The 19,678-nt window shown below is 42.9% G+C and overlaps 1 protein-coding gene across 1 annotated transcript; it reads right to left on the reverse strand.

Moving 5' to 3' along the window:
• Window positions 1–4,178: 4,178 nt before the first annotated feature.
• Window positions 4,179–18,386, reverse strand: LOC115193540 (CREB3 regulatory factor). The gene is made up of 9 exons (XM_029752259.1): window positions 18,347–18,386; window positions 13,464–13,486; window positions 13,126–13,238; window positions 12,555–12,785; window positions 11,728–12,307; window positions 10,870–11,059; window positions 10,014–10,087; window positions 8,427–8,552; window positions 4,179–8,295 (listed from the first exon to the last, which is right to left on the reverse strand). The coding sequence occupies exons 3-9, from the start codon at window positions 13,225–13,227 to the stop codon at window positions 8,177–8,179; spliced, it is 1,422 nt and encodes a 473-aa protein (XP_029608119.1). The 5' UTR covers window positions 13,228–13,238; window positions 13,464–13,486; window positions 18,347–18,386; the 3' UTR covers window positions 4,179–8,176.
• Window positions 18,387–19,678: the final 1,292 nt, after the last annotated feature.

Consider the following 19,678-nt stretch of genomic DNA (forward strand, 5'->3'; position numbering starts at 1 on the left):
AATTATCAAAATTCAGAAAAGAGACATTCAATTCTACAACCACCTAAAAGGAAGCGATTCCCAAACCTTCCATAACAAAGCCATCACCTACAGAGACATGAACCTGAAGAAGAGTCCCCTAAGCAAGCTGGTCCTGGGGCTCTGTTCACAAACACAAACTGACCCCACACAGCCCCAGGACAGCAACACAATTAGACCCGACCAAGTCATGAGAAAACAAAAAGATAATTACTTGACATATTGGAAAGAATTTACAAAACAACTGAGCAAAATAGAATGCTATTTGGCCCTAAACAGAGAGTAAACAGTGGCAGAATACCTGACCACTGTGACTGACACAAAATTAAGGAAAGCTTTGACTATGTACAGTCCGTCGTAGGCAGACCTGACTCTCAAGAGAAGACAGGCTATGTGCACACTGCCCACAAAAGGAGGTGGAAACTGAGCTGCACTTCCTAACCTCCTGCCAAATGTATGACCATATTAGAGACGCATTTTTCCCTCAGATTACACAGACCCACAAAGAATTCGAAAACAAATCCGATTTTGATAAACTCCCATATCAATTGGGTAAAAAAACAGTGTGCCATCACAGCAGCAAGACTGGTGACCTGTTGCCACAAGAAAAGGGCAACCAGTGAAGAACAAACACCATTATAAATACAACCCATATTTATGTTTATTTCTTTTCCCTTTTGTACTTTAACTATTTGCACATCGTTACAACACTTTATATAAACATAATATGACATTTGAAATGTCTTTATTATTTTGGAACTTGTGTGAGTGTAATGTTTACTTTACATTTTTATTGTTTATTTCACTTTGTATAATATCTATTTCCCTTGCTTTGGCAATGTTAACATATGTTTCTCATGCCAATAAAGCCCATTAAATTGACATTTAATTGAGAGAGAGAGAGAGAGAGAGAGAGAGAGAGAGAGAGAGAGAGAGAGAGAGAGAGAGAGAGAGAGAGAGAGAGAGAGAGAGAGAGAGAGAGAGAGAGAGAGAGCTCTTATTCGGCCCACATAGTCTTAGATTCATTTCATAGAGATGTTTTTAGTCACAAAAATATGTTGTAACTTATAGGTTAAACATATTTTGTATTAAAAGCAAAACATGTTGTGTAAGCATTACATGTATGATATACCCTGGAAATATTGACTATTATAAACAGCTGATTCTTAAAAGCTATAGCTATACTGAATATTATAATAATTCACATTGTTTGAATGTTTCTATTCTATAGTTTCTATAAAGCACAGAAATTATTTTTAAATAATCAGAATTATTTCAAACAAACAAACACACTCTTCTCATTGAGATGACATCACTGTCAGAGACACCTCTGATTGGTAAACCTGTATTACAGGGTTGTTGGAATTACCAGGTGATCAAATAGAGACGTATGGGTGGAGCCTCTCTGTAAATGTGTCTTTAGGAGTGTAGATATGTGTCATATGTTTGGGGTTGTAGAAGGACACATTCCCACTGTCGTAGTCCAGCTGCACTCTGATCCTCTGGGGTCTCAGCTTCAGAGGGAGGGTTTCATCTTGTCGTCCTGTATACTTACCATTCTTCAGCGGTAGAATCCAGATTCCATAATTTGGTGATGCCTTCAGCTCCCCCTTCCTGTCAACAGACTCTTTAGCCATGCCCAGGTTCCGGTCAGGATGGTTCCCCACCTCCACCTCCCAGCTGTGCTATCCTGAGCTGAACCCTCAGAGCCCAGAATATTTGCATACTTCATGATTCTCTCTGAGTTGTCAGGGAGCTGCTGCCTTTTGCCTGAATGTCTCACACTGGTCAGATTTGCATGGGATTTGCATTGTTGGGGTCCAGAATCACAGGAGCTTCAAAACGAACACAGAGACATTGTAATGTAGACAATACTCTTTTATTAGACACGTATTAAACCATCTATTTTAAATTCAATTATATAATCTATTGTTATTCTCAACCACATCCTCTCTTGTCCAGTACTCATTGTTTTTGACAATCCCCTGCATCTTTTCCCAGAGTCTGAACTGTAGGTTTCCCAGGTGATTGGCTTCGTCTATCAGCGCTCCTGAGACCAGCTGTGGATCTGGTAGTGTGTACTGGGCTCTGGAAGAACATTCAGGAGTCAGTGCTGCTGTGGGGTTGGGCTCAGAACAGAAAAGAGAGAGACAAAAGTCAGATATTTGACCTTTTCTTCATGGCCTTGAAGTTCTGAAGAGGAACAGAATAGTAGATTAGTCATAATACCATCAATTATATAATAGTCAGTATTTTAATGATTTTACAATCTACCTGTACATTGGAGAGAGAGTGAGAAGTTCTTACCTGGAGGAACAAGATGTCCTCTTCAATGGCTCTGATTGTGTCTGAAAGGGATGATATCTCTCTGCTCATCTCTCCATCATCAACTGACTCTTCTGCTCCTCTTCCTCCTTCAGTGGAGCTATCTTGGCCTCCACTTCCTCCTTCAGTGCAGCTATCTTGGCCTCCTCTTCCTCTTTTAATGCAGCTATCTTGGTCTCCTCTTCCTCTCGTAGAAACTGGTGAAGCTTCTCAAACTCCTCGTTAATCTGCTTGTCTGTGTGCTGGGCTTGGCTCTGGAGGCACTGGGAGGAAGAGGTCTAATATCTCATAGTGTTCATACAGGGTTGTTATTGTACCAGAAAACTGTTAGTGAATATGCATGCAGATCCTGACACGTGACACCACATCTTTCCTAAAGTAACAGGATCTAATACTGAACAGAACAAGAACATATGTAATTGAACAATTAACCCTGAACAATATATACAGTACTGACCTTAATGTGCTCTTCTGTTTTATCACAGGTAAACTTTATTAAAGACCTTCACCTTCTCCTGTAAGAGCTCCAAAGATCTCTGGAGTTCCTCCTGGAATGAAACAGAACCTCATTGAAGACACCATATCTAGACTTGAGTGAACATCTGAACACCACAAGTCTATCACTGCAGCCTGATTTTCAGTCAATCAAAAAGTTCAAATCTCATTGTTTATACCATTGCTCTATCACAGATTTCCAAATGGTTGTCTTTCTCTTACCTTATGATCCTGTACAGCCTCATCTATGGGGACACAGTCATGAGATGTATGTTTCTTTGAGGTCTGACACACCAAGCAGACAGGCTGTTTATCCTTCAGACAGAAGAGCTTGAGTTTCTCACAATGTACACTGCAGAGCACCTTAGACCCCGCTGAAGCTCTCTGACTTCGCTCCTGCATAATTATTTATATTTTTTGGGGAAATTTAACAAGGCAAGCCAGTTAAAAACAAATTCTTATTTACAATGACGGCCTACACCGGCCAAAACCCGACGACACTGGGCCAATTGTGCCCCACCCAAGGGCCTCCCAAACATGGCCGGTTGTGATACAGCCTGGAATCAAACCAGGGTGTCTGTTGTGACACCTCTAGCACTGAGATGCAGTGCCTTAGACCACTGCGCCTCTCAGGGGCCCCAAAAGGCCTCACACACAGGTTCATTAGAGCCAAGTTACATGGAGGTTCAGACATCGGACATCTCCTACAAACTGGACTTCCTGGGATACTTTCTCAGAACAGCATTCCTGTAGACAGGCCTTACTGAAGCTGTGGCTACATGACAGTAGGGCAGGATTCTTAAAGATGCCGCAGCATACAGGAAAGGAGAGGTCCTCCTCTGGTTAACAAGATCTCTAAGCCATTTTCACTCCCTATCCTGGAATAACTTCTGAAAGTTACTTTCACTTTTAACAACTTACTCTCTTAAATTGGCACCTCCCCCAAAAGTTAAGCCGCACTTGGAGAAGCTTTTGTTTTAAATTTTCATGGTATATCAATTTCTCTAACCAAAGATATCTCAAGATATTTCAATACCTCTAACCAAATCCCAGAGTTGTGTTGTGGATCCAACAGAGCTGAACTCTTGAAAACAGAATGTTACAGCATTGAGCTACACTTTACCCTCAACAGGCGACTCAGAAGTGCAGGTTTACAGAAAACTAGGAGTCTGGTTAGACAGGTAAGTTGTGTGTCTGTCTGTCTGTATAGTTTTGCTGTGTGTGCAGACTAATAGCTCATTTACACAAAATTGTTATTTATGGACGCACCCATTGATTATTTCAATTAAGATGGAAGCACACATTGATCATAGAATCAATTCATCAATTCACACTTGGCATTTTAAGAATATAGATTTTTATTGACATAGCAGCAGCTTCAAGATAGTAAAATATACATTTAAACAGACTGAAAAGACTGAACGGACTGAACGGACTGAACGGACTGAAAAGACTGAACGGACTGAACGGACTGAAAAGACTGAACGGACTGAAAGGACTGAACGGACTGAAAGGACTGAACGGACGGAACGGACTGAAAAGACTGAAAGGACTGAACAGACTGAACAGACTGAACAGACTGAACGGACTGAACGGACTGAACAGACTGAACAGACTGAACAGACGGAACAAAACAATATGTTTCTATTTGTATGACACTTTTTTTGTGTTTCTCTTTTTCATGCATAGCCCCAAAGCTAATAAATGTTTCATACATGTTTATAAAGGGTTAACACATTACAAATGGCTTATTACATGTTAACTACTGCAAGCTCAGATGAATAGGTTAAGGCTTAAGTAAGACTGGGAATAAGTATTCTAGCAGATAACTCGACAATACACAGCTTTCTGGAACAACTGCCTCTGGTCTGCTAAGGTCTATAACTGGTCTGCTGAGGCCTATAACTGGTCTGCTGAGGCCTATAACTGGTCTGCTAAGGCCTATAACTGGTCTGCTGAGGCCTATAACTGGTCTGCTGAGGCCTATAACTGGTCTGCTAAGGCCTATAACTGGTCTGCTGAGGCCTATAACTGGTCTGCTGAGGCCTATAACTGGTCTGCTAAGGCCTATAACTGGTCTGCTGAGGCCTATAACTGGTCTGCTAAGGCCTATAACTGGTCTGCTGAGGCCTATAACTGGTCTGCTGAGGCCTATAACTGGTCTGCTAAGGCCTATAACTGGTCTGCTGAGGCCTATAACTGGTCTGCTGAGGCCTATAACTGGTCTGCTAAGGCCTATAACTGGTCTGCTGAGGCCTATAACTGGTCTGCTGAGGCCTATAACTGGTCTGCTAAGGCCTATAACTGGTCTGCTGAGGCCTATAACTGGTCTGCTGAGGCCTATAACTGGTCTGCTAAGGCCTATAACTGGTCTGCTGAGGCCTATAACTGGTCTGCTAAGGCCTGGTCTGTTAAGGCCTATAACTGGTCTGCTAAGGCCTATAACTGGTCTGCTAAGGCCTATAACTGGTCTGCTGAGGCCTATAACTGGTCTGCTAAGGCCTATAACTGGTCTGCTGAGGCCTATAACTGGTCTGCTGAGGCCTATAACTGGTCTGCTGAGGCCTATAACTGGTCTGCTGAGGCCTATAACTGGTCTGCTGAGGCCTATAACTGGTCTGCTGAGGCCTATAACTGGTCTGCTAAGGCCTATAACTGGTCTGCTGAGGCCTATAACTGGTCTGCTGAGGCCTATAACTGGTCTGCTAAGGCCTATAACTGGTCTGCTGAGGCCTATAACTGGTCTGCTAAGGCCTATAACTGGTCTGCTGAGGCCTATAACTGGTCTGCTGAGGCCTATAACTGGTCTGCTAAGGCCTATAACTGGTCTGTTAAGGCCTATAACTGGTCTGCTAAGGCCTGGTCTGTTAAGGCCTATAACTGGTCTGCTAAGGCCTATAACTGGTCTGCTAAGGCCTGGTCTGTTAAGGCCTATAACTGGTCTGCTAAGGCCTGGTCTGTTAAGGTCTATAACTGGTCTGCTGAGGCCTATAACTGGTCTGTTAAGGCCTATAACTGGTCTGCTAAGGCCTGGTCTGCTAAGGCCTATAACTGGTCTGCTAAGGCCTGGTCTGTTAAGGCCTATAACTGGTCTGCTAAGGCCTGGTCTGTTAAGGTCTATAACTGGTCTGCTAAGGCCTATAACTGGTCTGTTAAGGCCTATAACTGGTCTGCTAAGGCCTGGTCTGCTAAGGCCTATAACTGGTCTGCTAAGGCCTATAACTGGTCTGTTAAGGCCTGGTCTGTTAAGGCCTATAACTGGTCTGTTAAGGCCTATAACTCCTTACATGTTAATTTCCCAGACAAATCTGTTCCCTTGATCATGATATACAGTACTTCTTCAAAATCTATAAATTCAATAAATGTGCAAACTTCTCAATTATTAGTTATGATCAACTATATGACATGTTATTTTTTTGTATCACTTCTTTTCATGTGTGTGTTTGTGCACGCATGTTAAGACATAATACTTTCATGAGCAGTTCCATTATTGTTTGGGATTAATTGAAGATATGGTCACTCGTCCATTCAATTGAGGATTATTGCCAAGATCTGTGGCCGGGCAGTTCATGACCCCTGCAGTGTCAGTAATACAGTAACATACTGTAGCAGGACCTTGTATTTCTCAATGTGCTCCATCTTTCAAGTAAATAGACTACTGTGCTCCTACATTCAAGTATGTGAAGTGCAATGACAGGACTTGGAGTGAAGGAAAGCTCTGGGTCCATATCCATAAAGAGTCCTATAGTAGGAGTGTCACATCTAGCTAGCTTGACTTAAATGTAAATAAAAGCTGATCTAGGATCAGGTCCTCCCTGTCCAAGTAATCTTATTCATCATGATCTAAAATGATCCTAGTTCAGCATTTTAAGATGCTTTATGAATACAGGCCTGGGATTATAGGGACTATACTGACCGAATGGCCACACTACACCTTTCCTCTCAAAACTCACCTCAGGACAGATGTACTCATTTCCATTTTGCAAATGAGAAAATAGTAAACGTTCAGGTTTGTATGGGAGGGTATTTGTTATCTCTGAATGAGTTGTGTTTTCTATATTCTCAGTAGCACAAAGAGAAGCAGAGAGAGATGTGGTGGTGTGCGTATTAATATATTGCTCTCCAAGAACATTCAAAGGCACAGGCTACAAAAAGCACAATGGACCTAAATAGATGAATCAGATGAAAAATCAGATAGATTCATCAGATATATGAAATGTATGAATCAGATTTGAAACCATTGATGTGGATCTCTCTAACAGTTACAGTACTGTGGATTTAGGACATGGATGGACAACTCTGGTACTCAGGGGTGCAGCAGTGTCCGCTGTTCTCTCTTCTCCCTGTGGGACTGTGGCACTCATTGACGAGAGAAGACACGCCTGGGCCCATGTTAAAAAAGTGTCTCAGGGAAGGAATGCTGATCTAGGATTAGGTCTCCCCCTGTCCATGTAATCCTATTAATTATGATCTACTGATCCTAGATCAGCACGCCGAGCGTCTTTGTGAACATGGGTCCAGGTTTCCCAGGTAGCAGTTCAGTCACTGATTTACAGGAAGAAAATAAAACCAGCAAACACAGGGTCCTCCTGAGGACGGGAGTTTCCCTGGTTGAAGTTTTTTTTTATCCTCTCTACACAGGTTCATCAGTAGAGAAGTACAGTACATTATGACATCAGTTTTAAAGAGGATCTGTAGAGGAACATCATTTACTTTGTAAGGAATGCAGAGACATATAAAATGACCATGCAAGCAGCATTCAGCATCTTTGAGAAGCACTGTGCAACATTCACGTGATGCCAAAGTCCTTCCCCCTATCTGTCTGTTTATCTATGCACTTTTGGTTTACAGTACGATTCAAAATGGACGTCAAGATAAACAGCTTAGTCATCATGTCCACTGTTATAAGCACCATACTCACTGTCACTCCTCTCCCTGTTCTTCCATAATAGATAGTGTATAACTACGACTAGCTAGCAGCACACAGTGTCCTCCTTAAGGCACGATGGTATATACTATAGTACATAATGCAATAGATACACTGGAATTATGCACACTTCCTCCCTCACACGCACACAATCTTACACAAGCATGCCACACGTTAATATTCTGAGACACTCATCAGCTATACTGTAACAGCTAGAGGCCAAGACACAGCAGATGCTCTCTGTCTGTCTGTCTGTCTGTCTGTCTGCCTGCCTGCCTGCCTGCCTGCCTGCCTGCCTGCCTGCCTGCCTGCCTGCCTGCCTGCCTGCCTGCCTGCCTATCCTACCTTCTCTCCATGTTAGAAAGTGCAAAGTGAAGCAAGAAGAGTAGTGACTCTGGTGGGGAGAAGAGGTTAGTGGCTAGGGTCTGATGACCCTCCTTCTGCCTTAGTCTCTCTGGTGCTCTGTTCCCCGGCAGGGTTCTTCAAGATCCTCTCCACAAACGCTTTGCCTCGTCCTGCTACACGTGGCCCTGCACACACATGCACGCATGCGCAAATACCCACAAACACACATCCATACAATTAACATACTTACATTAAAATACAGTCACACTCACAGGGTCTCATGACTGTCCAAACAGACTACATACTCACTACTCACCAGCTGATTCCTTCAGAATGTCCTCTAGTCTCTCTCTCAGACATCCTCTCTCTGTGTCTTCCTCTCTGCTCTCCACTCTCTGGCGGATCAGCTCCTTTACCTGCAGCACTGCCCACAGCAGGCCATCTGAAGGAATTACACCACCAGAGACATGAAGGATTGACTGAATGAGCTAAAATGGCTGCATACTGGCTAAATTCCCTTGGAAAGTCTCAGTATAAATTAAATCATAAAAATGTATATTTAAAGCACATAGGCCATGTTAAGTGTGAAAAAGGATTGTATGAAAGAGATCATTATCTACAACAGTGTGTTAGAGCCAGTGGCGGTTGGTGCCGTTTAAGATTAGAGAGGTGGATTTTTTTGGAATAATCAAGGTGACAGACAGTGACACATTCAGTACCGCCTTGCACACTCTTGCCTGCATCTAGCTGATCTGGGGTGGAATCATTAGTCAAAACAGAATGTTTTGCAACTAAAAGAAGAGTTTGTATTGGACAAATTCAGGTAGGTCCTTCCCCGTTCCGTTTGCTTCTGTTTAAGACAGAATTGTCAGAATGAATACACCCCTGATCATCCGCACACACAGTTCACTTTCATAGCCGACAAATACGGAATCATTGCTAATGCTCGCTGTATAATCCCTTTTTCCATTTACGCGCTCTCCTCTCACATTTTTCCTTCGCTTGTGGACTTCAGTGCATAACACAACAGCTGTCTATGACCAAGCGCAAAAACCTCTCCAAGCCAAACCTTCATACCATAACGCTAACCGCTAAGCCTACATTGTTGTCACCATATTAATATTATAGTCAACAAACTAGAACTAATGTGTAAGTAAAGCCACAATCCAATCTATTGTCTTTAACTCTCTTGGAGTGAACTACTCACCACTGCACTGCAGTGTTAGCTAGCTGTAGCTTATGCCTTCAGTACTAGATTCATTCTTTGTTCCTTTGATTGGATGGACAACATGTCAGTTCATACTGCAAGAGCTCTGATAGGTTGGAGGACGTCCTCCGGAAGTCGTCATAGTTACTGTGTAAGTCTATGGAAGGAGCTGAGAACCATGAGCCTCCTAGGTTTTGTATTGAAGTCAATGTACCCAGAGGAGGATGGAAGATAGCTGTCCTCCAGCTACAGCATGGTGCTACCCTACAGAGTGCTGTTGAGGCTACTGTAGACTTTCATCGCAAAACAGTGTGTTTTAATCAGTTATTTGGTGACGTGAATATATTTAGTATAGTTTTATCTAAAAAGGATAGCTTTTTTAATGTTGAACCATTTTATCTTTTCAGAAATTAATTTAGTAGCATTGCCCTCCCCTTCCTACTCTGAGGAGCCTCCAGTGGTCAGGACCCTGTGGCTTCTGGTTGATTAGGTCACATCTTGAGAATAGCGTGGTCCCAAATCTGATTGCTCTGTATTATCAAGTCCTAAGACTGCATATACAGATCAGGGACCAGCTAGATTGAGACAGGGTCCTCGCTAGAAACACAATCTTTCTCTACTTGGTGGATCACCAACAGAACCCCTAACAGCAGTTTTAGGTGGGTCACTGATTATAAATCGGAAGAAATAACTCACCATACTCCTGGTTCAGACCCCACAGTTTGATTTTGTTGGCCTCATGCTGGGCTTTCTTCTTCAGCCGACATGCTCTGTGGAGAGAAAGGGCGAGAGAGAGAGAGAGAGAGAGAGAGCGAGAGAGAGAGATGGGAGTGTTGATAAACTCCCATATCTATTGGGTGAAATACCACTGTGTGCCATCACAGCAGCAAGATTTGTGACCTGTTGCCACAAGAAAAGGGCAACCAGTAAAGAACAAAAACCACTGTAAATACAACCTATTTATGTTTATTTATTTTCACTTAAGGTACTTTAACTATTTATACATCATTACAACACTGTAATGACATTTTAAATGTATTTATTATTTTGGAACTTTTGTAAGTGTAATGTTACCAGTCAATGTTTTATTATCTATTTCATTTGCTTTGGCAATGTAAATATGTTTCCCATGCCAATAAAGCCCTTAAATTGAAGTTGAATTGAGAGACAGAGAGAAGAGAGTGTGAGCGAGAGAGAGACAGCGAGAGAGTGTGAGAGAGAGACAGACAGACAGACAGACAGACAGACAGACAGAGTGAGAGAGATAGAGAAAGACAAGGAAATAGAGAGAGACAGGGAGAGAGACAGAGAGTGAGAGACAGAGTGAGAGAGAGAGACAGTCGACACTCGACCTCACTAGCACTTAGCTAGACGCAGGTTGAATTTAACACAGCACAGTTCTGTTGAGTGGTACTTCCATCTGGGACACCCTGCTGTACAAATCAAATGTACTTCTGAAAGTGCAGTGTGGAAAAGCCACTAGCGAATTATGCCTCTATAGTTAGACAGGTAAGTCGTGTGTATGTGTCCGTGTCCTAGTGTGTACGTGTACCTGGAGGCCAGTTTGTTCCTCTCCTTTCGTGTTGGGGCCCTGGCAGTAACAGGCAGGTCACTGACAGGAGTCAGGCCCTCCAGAGCAGAGCTGAGTGTATGGAGCTGCTCTCCCAAGCTCTGTAGCTTCCCAGGGCTGGGGGTCAGGTCACTGGCATCTGTACGACGGGCCTTCCTCTGGCCTCGCTTACCTGGGGAACACACAGGAGTTTGTGGTTGGTTTTACATAAGTAAGTCTGTAAGTCGCTCTGGATAAGAACATCTGCTAAATGACTAAATGTAATTGTATGTTTCCAAGCACTCGAGACGCAACTGACCGTGCAGCTAATGCAGCTATACTTTAGACTCCACTAACAAAGTATTTGTGTTTGGCAATAGAAATGAGAGATGGTGCGGTTGAAGCAGCAAATTTTACTTCTGAATTTTAACACCCACGGTGTTAAAGGGATACTTGGGGATTTTGGCAATGAGGCCTTTTATCTGCTTCCCCAGAGTCAGATGAAGTCGTGGATATCAGATTTATGCTAGTCGATACTCAGACTTCCAGTCAGTGCGCTAATTCTAGTTAGCATTGGCTCGCGAAACTACCTCGAATTTCTTTCATATCGGACACAGAGACATAAAAATGGTATCATCTGTGTTCATCTGACTCTGGGGAAGTAGATAAAGGGCCTCATTGCCAAAATCTCAAAGTATCCCTTTAAAATTAACACTTTCCTAGTATGTATGTGACCCACCAAATGAGTATTGATACATTTATAAAAATTAAGAACATATACACTGTAAAAATGTTTTACATCTTCCTTTCCTTATTCTATTGTACATTAGTGGGTCTTATGGCTTGGGGTTGAGGTCTCACCATTGGTGGAGGTCCCGACCTCTTTCAGGCACAAGGTGGTGGGTAGGGTGCTAGGGCCCCAGATTATATCCCCTTCATATTTATCTTCATCTCTTTCTTCATATCTCTCTTTGGCTTTCCCTCTATCTTTCTCTCCATCTCTCCCCAGGTCTGCCTCACTGAAGAGGCTACATTCCCAGTAATGCCGGCGTTTCTTTTGTCTCTTATGGGACTGAAGCTCCTCCTTTTCCTTCCCATTCTCTTCCTCCATGGCTTCTCTCCCCTTCTCCTCTTCCCCTTTCCCATCTTCCTCCTTCTCCTCCTCTTCCTCTCCAATATCGCTGTCTGTTCCTTGACTAGACTCAGTGTCTGGCTCACTCTGTAGAGAGTAGTTATGTACCATCTCTTCCTGCCCCACTTGCTGCAGCCCTTCCCTAGCTTCACTCTCCCGCCCTCCAGCCTCTTGGCTCCAGGACTCCGGATATCTACCAGCCAGGAGGAGGTGTCCAGCCCCCAACCCTACACAGGGTGTGAGGTCTGTGGGGTTCCTCAGCTGCCTGCCCCCTGGTCTCAGGGATAACCATGGTTCTTCTCTGCCTCCCTGTGGAGATCAAAACAGAGTAGGTAGAAGTTTGCTCTAAACCATGGTCAGAGTTCCTAAGGACTGCCCATGGACCCACATCAGACTCAACTAATCAATAGTTTCCTCAGTTGTGTTAGTGCTTGGCTGGAAAAAACAGCTGTACACCCTGTAGATCTCCAGAACCTGAAGTGACTTCCCAGGATCTAATGGTGAAGGTTAGTGAGGATGTTAATCTGGATAATCTGTGGTTAAGAGTAACTCATACCTCAGGTGAGACGGAGGAGCTCTCGCAGCTCGGTGGTGCCCCCTCTGGGCTGCCTTTGGCGTAGTGTGTGATGTCATCCAGGGCTGAGATGTCCCAGCGACGCTCGGAGGTGTGTGTGTCATCAGTGATCACATCCTCCAAGAGATCACTGAGTAGCTCACATCCAGGCTGCTGGCCTCGACACAGGGACAGGGCTGGGGCCCCCAACATCACCACCACACCCTTAGGACACTACAACAGAGACCAAACACATAGTCTGTCTTACTTCTGTGGTATTCAATTCCAGATCCAGAGGTCAATAGCATTGATGGTTTTCATTCTTCCATCCCCTCTAATCAGGGACTGAGTCAGACCACAGGAGGTTGGTGTCACCTTAATTGGGGAGTTGGGGCTCGTGGTAATTGCTGGAGCGGAATGGTATCAAACACATCAAACCCATGGTTTCCATGTGTTTGATGCCATTCCATTTACTCCATTCCAGCCATTAATATGACCTGGCCTCCCTTCAGCAGCCTCCACTGATTCAGACATGGGACATACACAAGTGACAAATGTTTTCCACTGTACCTACGTTGTCTGACTCTGTACTGCCCCCTGTAGGAGAGATGGTGAATGGCTCTAAGGTCACAGATAACCCGTTGGTCCCATAGGCCTCACCAAAGACAGGCTCCATCCCACTGCTACCTGGCTGGAGAGAGAGAAGGGGAAGGGGTCAGAGTTGTATGGAGGAGATAGAAAGATAAAGGGGAGGAAGACAGAGAGAGAAAGCGAGAGAAAGGCAGATATGACTCTTGTCATATTGTACAATAGCCAGCATTAAGTTTGTAACCTAGCAACTCATCATGATAAAGTATCTATATATTATGAAGTATAATGTAGAATATATTGTAGTATAACAAGTCTGTGTACCTGAGGCATGGTGGTGCTTGGACCTGTTCAGAGGCAGAAGGATGGGTCAACAGTTTAGTACGGTTAGCTTCGTCATCATCAGTACACCAACCGCCAGAGGTCAGAGTTCACATCATCTGATAACAGAGACAGACAGTTAGCCTTAACATTAACATTTTAAAATCGAGCAGCTGATTTAGTTCAGGTTGCAGAGATTAGTTACAGTGGCTTGCGAAAGTATTCTCCCCCTTGGCATTTTTCCTATTTTGTTGCCTTACAACCTGTAATTAAAATTGATTTTTGGGGGGTTTGTATAATTTGATTTACACAAAATATCTACCACTTTGAAGATGCAAAATATTTTTTTTGTGAAACAAACAAATAATAAGACAAAAAAACGGACAACTTGAGCATGCATAACTATTCACCCCCCCAAAGTACATAGTTTGTATAGCCAACTTTTGCAGCAATTACAGCTGCAAGTCTCATGGGGTATGTCTCTATAAGCTTGACACATCTAGCCACTGGGATTGTTGCCCATTCTTCAAGGCAAAACTGCTACAGCTCCTTGAAGTTGGATGGGTTCCGCTGGTGTACCACAATCTTTAAGTCATACCACAGATTCTCAATTGAGTTGAGGTCCGGGCTTTGACTAGGCCAATCCAAGACATTTAAATGTTTCCCCTTAAACCACTCGAGTGTTGCTTTAGCAGTATGCTCAGGGTCATTGTCCTGCTGGAAGGTGAACCTCCGTCCCAGTCTGTCACGGCTGTCGAAATGATCGGACCAACACGCAGCATGGTTGTGGTTCCACATACTTATATTTATTGTGAAACGTTGCAAAACACCAAATACTTGAAAATACAAAAACAACAAACCGTGACGCAGAGAGGAAAACACACTACTCAAAAGATAATCACCCACAAAAACAGGTGGGACAAACATCAACTTAAATATGACCTCCAATTAGAGACAACGACAACCGGCTGCCTCTAATTGGAGGTCATGCCAAACAAAAACCAACATAGAAATACAAAACTAGAAACTGAACATAGAAATACAAAAACAGACAAACACCCCCTGTCACGCCCTGACCTACTCTACCATAGAAAATCACAACTTACTATGGTCAGGACGTGACATAGTCCCAAATCTCTGGAAGACTGAAACAGGTTTCCCTCAAGAATTTCCCTGTATTTAGCGCCATCTATCATTCCTTCAATTCTGACCAGTTTCCCAGTCCCTGCCGATGAAAAACATCCCCACAGCATGATGCAGGATGATGCTCTCGGGGTGATGAGAGGTGTTGTGTTTGCACCAGACATAGAGTTTTCCTTGATGGCCAAAAAGCTCAATTTTAGTCTCATCTGACCAGAGTACCTTCCTCCATATGTTTGGGGAGTCTCCCACATGCCTTTTGGCGAACACCAAACGCGTTTGCTTATTTTTTTCTTTAAGCAATGGCTTTTTTCTGGCCACTCTTCCGTAAAGCCCAGCTCTGTGGAATGTACTGCTTAAAGTGGTCCTATGGACAGATACTCCAATCTCTGCTGTGGATGTCACATTCTGACCAGTAAAGGGGTCATTTGTTATTGTAGTTTGGTCAGGACGTGGCAGGGGGGTATTTGTTTTATGTGGTTCGGGGTGTGTGTTTATGTAGAGGGGTGTTTGGTTTGAGTATTCCGGTGTTTTTGGGTTATGTTCTATGTGTCGTATTCTAGGTTCTATCTATGTTGTGTATTTCTTTGTGTTGGCCTGGTATGGCTCTCAATCAGGAACAGCTGTACATCGTTGTTGCTGATTGAGAGTCATACTTAGGTAGCCTGTTTTTACCTGTCCCTTTGTGGGAAGTTGTATTCGTGCACTGCTATGTTTAGCCTGTAGAACTGTTAGCTGTCGTTCATTTTTTCGTCTTGTTGTTTTCATGTGGTGTTCGTAATAAAATAAATATGAGCACTCAACCCGCTGCGCCTTGGTCCATTACGTACGACGACCGTTACAGTGGAGCTTTGCAGCTCTTTCGGGGTTATCTTCGGTCTCTTTGTTGCCTGTCTGATTAATGCCCTCCTTGCCTGATCCATTACTTTTGGTTGGTGGCCCTCTCTTGGCAGGTATGTGGTGGTGCCATATTCTTTCCATTTTTTTATAATGGATTTAATGGTGCTCTGTGGGATGTTAAAAGTTTCTGATATTTTTTTATAACCCAACCCTGATCTGTACTTCTCCACAACTTTTCCCTGACCTGTTTGAAGAGCTCCTTGGCTTTCCTGGTGTCGCTTACTTGGTGGTGCCCCTTGCTTAGTGGTGTTGCAGACTCTGGGGCCTTTCAGAACAGGTGTATATATTCTGAGATCATGTGACAGATCATGTGACACTTAGATTGCACACATGTGGACTTTATTTAACTAATTATGTGACTTCTGAAGGTAGTAATTGGTTGCACCAAATCTCATTTAGGGGCTTCATAGCGAAGGGGGTGAATACATATGCACAAACCACTTTTCGTTTTTTTATTTTTTAGAAACAAGTTATTTTTTCATTTCACCTCACCAATTTGGACTATTTTGTGTATGTAAATCCAAATAAAAATCCATTTAAATTACAGGTTGTAATGCAACAAAATAGGAAAAACGCCAAGGGGGATGAATACTTTTGCAAGGCACTGTACAGTTCTCCCATGACAGATCGAGTAGCTTGTCAGGCTTTTAAGACTTGGTTTTGGGCTCTGAGATTACTTAGTACTGATTCATCCAGGGCCATTCCTTGCCTGCCCTAGGCAAGACCCCCGCCCCCCCAAAAAAAACTCCCAGTGAGCAAAATGACGTTGAAAAGGTTCAATTTAGGTTCTTAATAAAAGGTAAAAACATTTATTTTACGTATGTTTAAAATACACATTTTCCAGGACGTTGAAAAGGCGTCTTTTCCGGACATTGAAAAATTATTTTTTTCTGGATGTTTAAATCAGGTTCATCATCAAATCTGAACCAATCATAGTCTATGATTTTGTTACGTTACAGCCTTATTCTAAAATTGATCAAATATTTCTTTCTCCTCATCAATTTACACAATACCCGTAATGACAAAGCAAAAACAGGTTTTTTTACATTTTTGCAAATGTATTGAAAATAAATAACAGAAATACCTTAAGTATTCAGACCCTTTGCTATGAGACTCGAAATTGGGCTCAGGTGCATCCTGTTTGCATTGATAATCCTTGAGATGTTTCTACAACTTGATTGGAGTCCACCTGTGGTAAATTCAATTGATTGGACAGGAGTTGGAAAGGCACACACCTGTCTATATACGGTCCAACAGTTGAAGGAATTGTCCGTAGAGCTCAGAGACAGTATTGTGTCGAGGCACAGATCTTGGGGAAGGGTACCAACACATTTCTGCAGCACTGAAGGCCCCCAAGAACACAGTGGCCTCAAACATTCTTAAATGGAAGAAGTTTGGAGCCACCAAGATTCTTCCTAGAGCTGGCCTTCCGGACAAACTGAGCAATCTGGGGAGAAGGACCTTGTTAAGGGATGTGACCAAGAACCCGATGGTCACTATTCTAGGGGTCTGAATACTTTCTGAATGCACTGTATTTGGTTAGGTTATAGATCGGAGAATCCTGCATGATGTAAAAAGTGTCCGTCTCATTACATTGTTATACATTTTATCTCCAGCCTGCAGGCTACAGAAAAGGCCACATACTGTTTCTACGATATCCTATATCTACTACATCATTTATGTTTGATGATTGCTTTGACAGAACGTTGTTGGAGCGCTCCAGCAATGAGTCTCTCCAACAGCACCCTGGAGAGGTGCGCTGGGAATGGACAAGATAAATATTTTGCGCCCCTGCCGTTGACAAAGTGTGCATTGTTTATCACAGGGCCGCATCAGCGCTCACCTAAAAAGCCCATAGGCCACTGGTTGAGAGAAATTGGCATTTTAGGGGGTCAGAATTATGTGAGGTTTTATGTGTTGTTGTTGGAGGTGTGTCTTGGTCAGTTTAGCTCAGAAAATGCCGCCCTCGTCTATCTGCCACCGTAGGCAGCCGCCTAATCCTGCCTAATGGATTCATCACTGCAGTGACATCTAGGTTAATCTAGCAGCTCATCACATGAGCACAATGTTAATATAGACCTCAACAATACCATATAGCTTCTAGCTGGTATATACAAGGGGTAATCTGCTGCAGTTTAGGTTCGTTTGCCAGGTTATACTTTGACAGACCACATTTATTTTTGCTCTTTGGGAGTCCTTCAATCAAGCACTACAATTTATGTTATATATTTATGCTATCATTGTTCACAAGCTTTCTGAACAACTAACAGCACTGTAAAACAACTGTCAGGACTGTAAAACAACTATCAGGACTGTAAAATTGGGTTGCTGTATTCCATCATATGAGCACAGAGAGACAGAAAGACAGAGGGGGGGAAAGAGATAGAGGAAGGACTAATATTCACAGCCAACATCCTGTGCCCCAGATCCCTAAAATAGTCTTAATCAGTCATTTCCCTGTGTCACACACACACACACACACACACACACACACACACACACACACACACCATAACCCTACAGAGGGATAGTCTGAAGAAACAGCCTTTCTTCCACATGAGACAGAGAGGAGTGCCTACTTATTTCCAATAAATAAATGGAATAGCAAAGCTCTGTACCTGACAGCTGTGTGGTGAATTTATTTTCACTATAAACCGACTGTTATTCTCATTCAGTCTTATGCCATCATTGAGGACATTAAAGTTTTTGTGAAACTGAGCATACATTTAGCTGAACGTCGTGCAAGCCTTTTAAAACAACATTTGGCAACAATATCACCCTGACACTGTCCCTGACACTCAAGTTACGAAAAGGCAGTGTTTTGAACGAACAGCTAGCTGTCTTACCTCCTGCATGGACGGTGTGTCACATTTTCCGACGTTGAAGCGCGCCCCCGTCATCTGTCAACGCGCAGCCCCGCGGTTCTGACAGCGAGCGCTCTGGAAGCCAGCAGCCTAATGTCCGATAGGAATAGGCTAAACATTTGACCACTAAATAGTACTCGTTGCAATATCAGCAACGATAAGCCTATGCAGCATACAATATTATATTTGTATTAGGCCTACACAGCTATAACCTAGGAGGCCACTGTATATAATACAGGAAGAGCACATCAGCATTGACTGGCATCAGAGTCGCAACAAAATAACCAACCTAAAACAGTAGGCTACAGGGTTATTGCTCGATTCATGGCTACCTTGCTGTAGAAGGCTAGGCTACTTACCGTCCACTGTTCCAGCAGTTACAATCAGGGGAACAAAGTTACATCCACATAAACCAATGTTCTTCTCCGCAAGACCGCATAAATTACAATAATTAAAGATATGTTGTGGTCCTCTACTATATCGACGCAAAATGCATTTGGGCTAGTTCTGAACAGCTGGTTTTGGAATGGTCTAGACATGGCGAAACAAGGAAACATTTTTCTTTACTTCCCATTAATACACAAATTGGTTGTTATTATAAATGACATATATTACATTAATGTCATCAAATTAACATAGTCATCTTCAAGACTTCATTAAGTTAGGATATATTTCCACTAAATACAATAATGTGGAACTTGTTGATAAATAAATCCCCTCAGAACCCAAATGGTTCAGTCCGGGATCAGCTGTGAAAATGCATGATTTGTTCCAAAGGAACCATAGAGAAAGTAAGGAATGAAATTAAAGGAGAAAATCAGTCATGTAATTTGTGTAGGCAGATATGTCTGATTATGTTATAATTACTGAGAACTACATGCTACAGACAGTGCATGGATTTTACTACACTTAAATCAGCTTTTCTTGTGGGGCCAGCCCCCCATTGGAGGAACGAGAGGTCGACAGGATGGTGCCGAGAGGTAGCCTACGGTGAAACACGTTTTAGTGGCTAGAGACAATAATGCTCTATTTTAAATTGGTCGACTCACTGTGCGGTGCTGGTAACCTCATGATAATAATTCAGTCATCTTTAAATAATGTGCATGTTTTGGTAGGCAGAGACAGTATAGAAAGTATAGAATCCCTTCAATAGCTCTGATACTAGGTCTCCTAGTAGCCTAAATAGCCTATTGACTTGGACTATCCTGCTTAAGGCAATACACATTTGATTATATGTTTAACACATTTAATTTCTTGAAAAGTGAGGTGAGCAAGCAAAGAAAAAAACGTTTGTTAAATTACAATTGCAAATGC

This window comes from Salmo trutta, chromosome 5, assembly GCF_901001165.1.
Source record: "Salmo trutta chromosome 5, fSalTru1.1, whole genome shotgun sequence".
Classification (NCBI taxonomy): Eukaryota; Metazoa; Chordata; class Actinopteri; order Salmoniformes; family Salmonidae; genus Salmo; species Salmo trutta.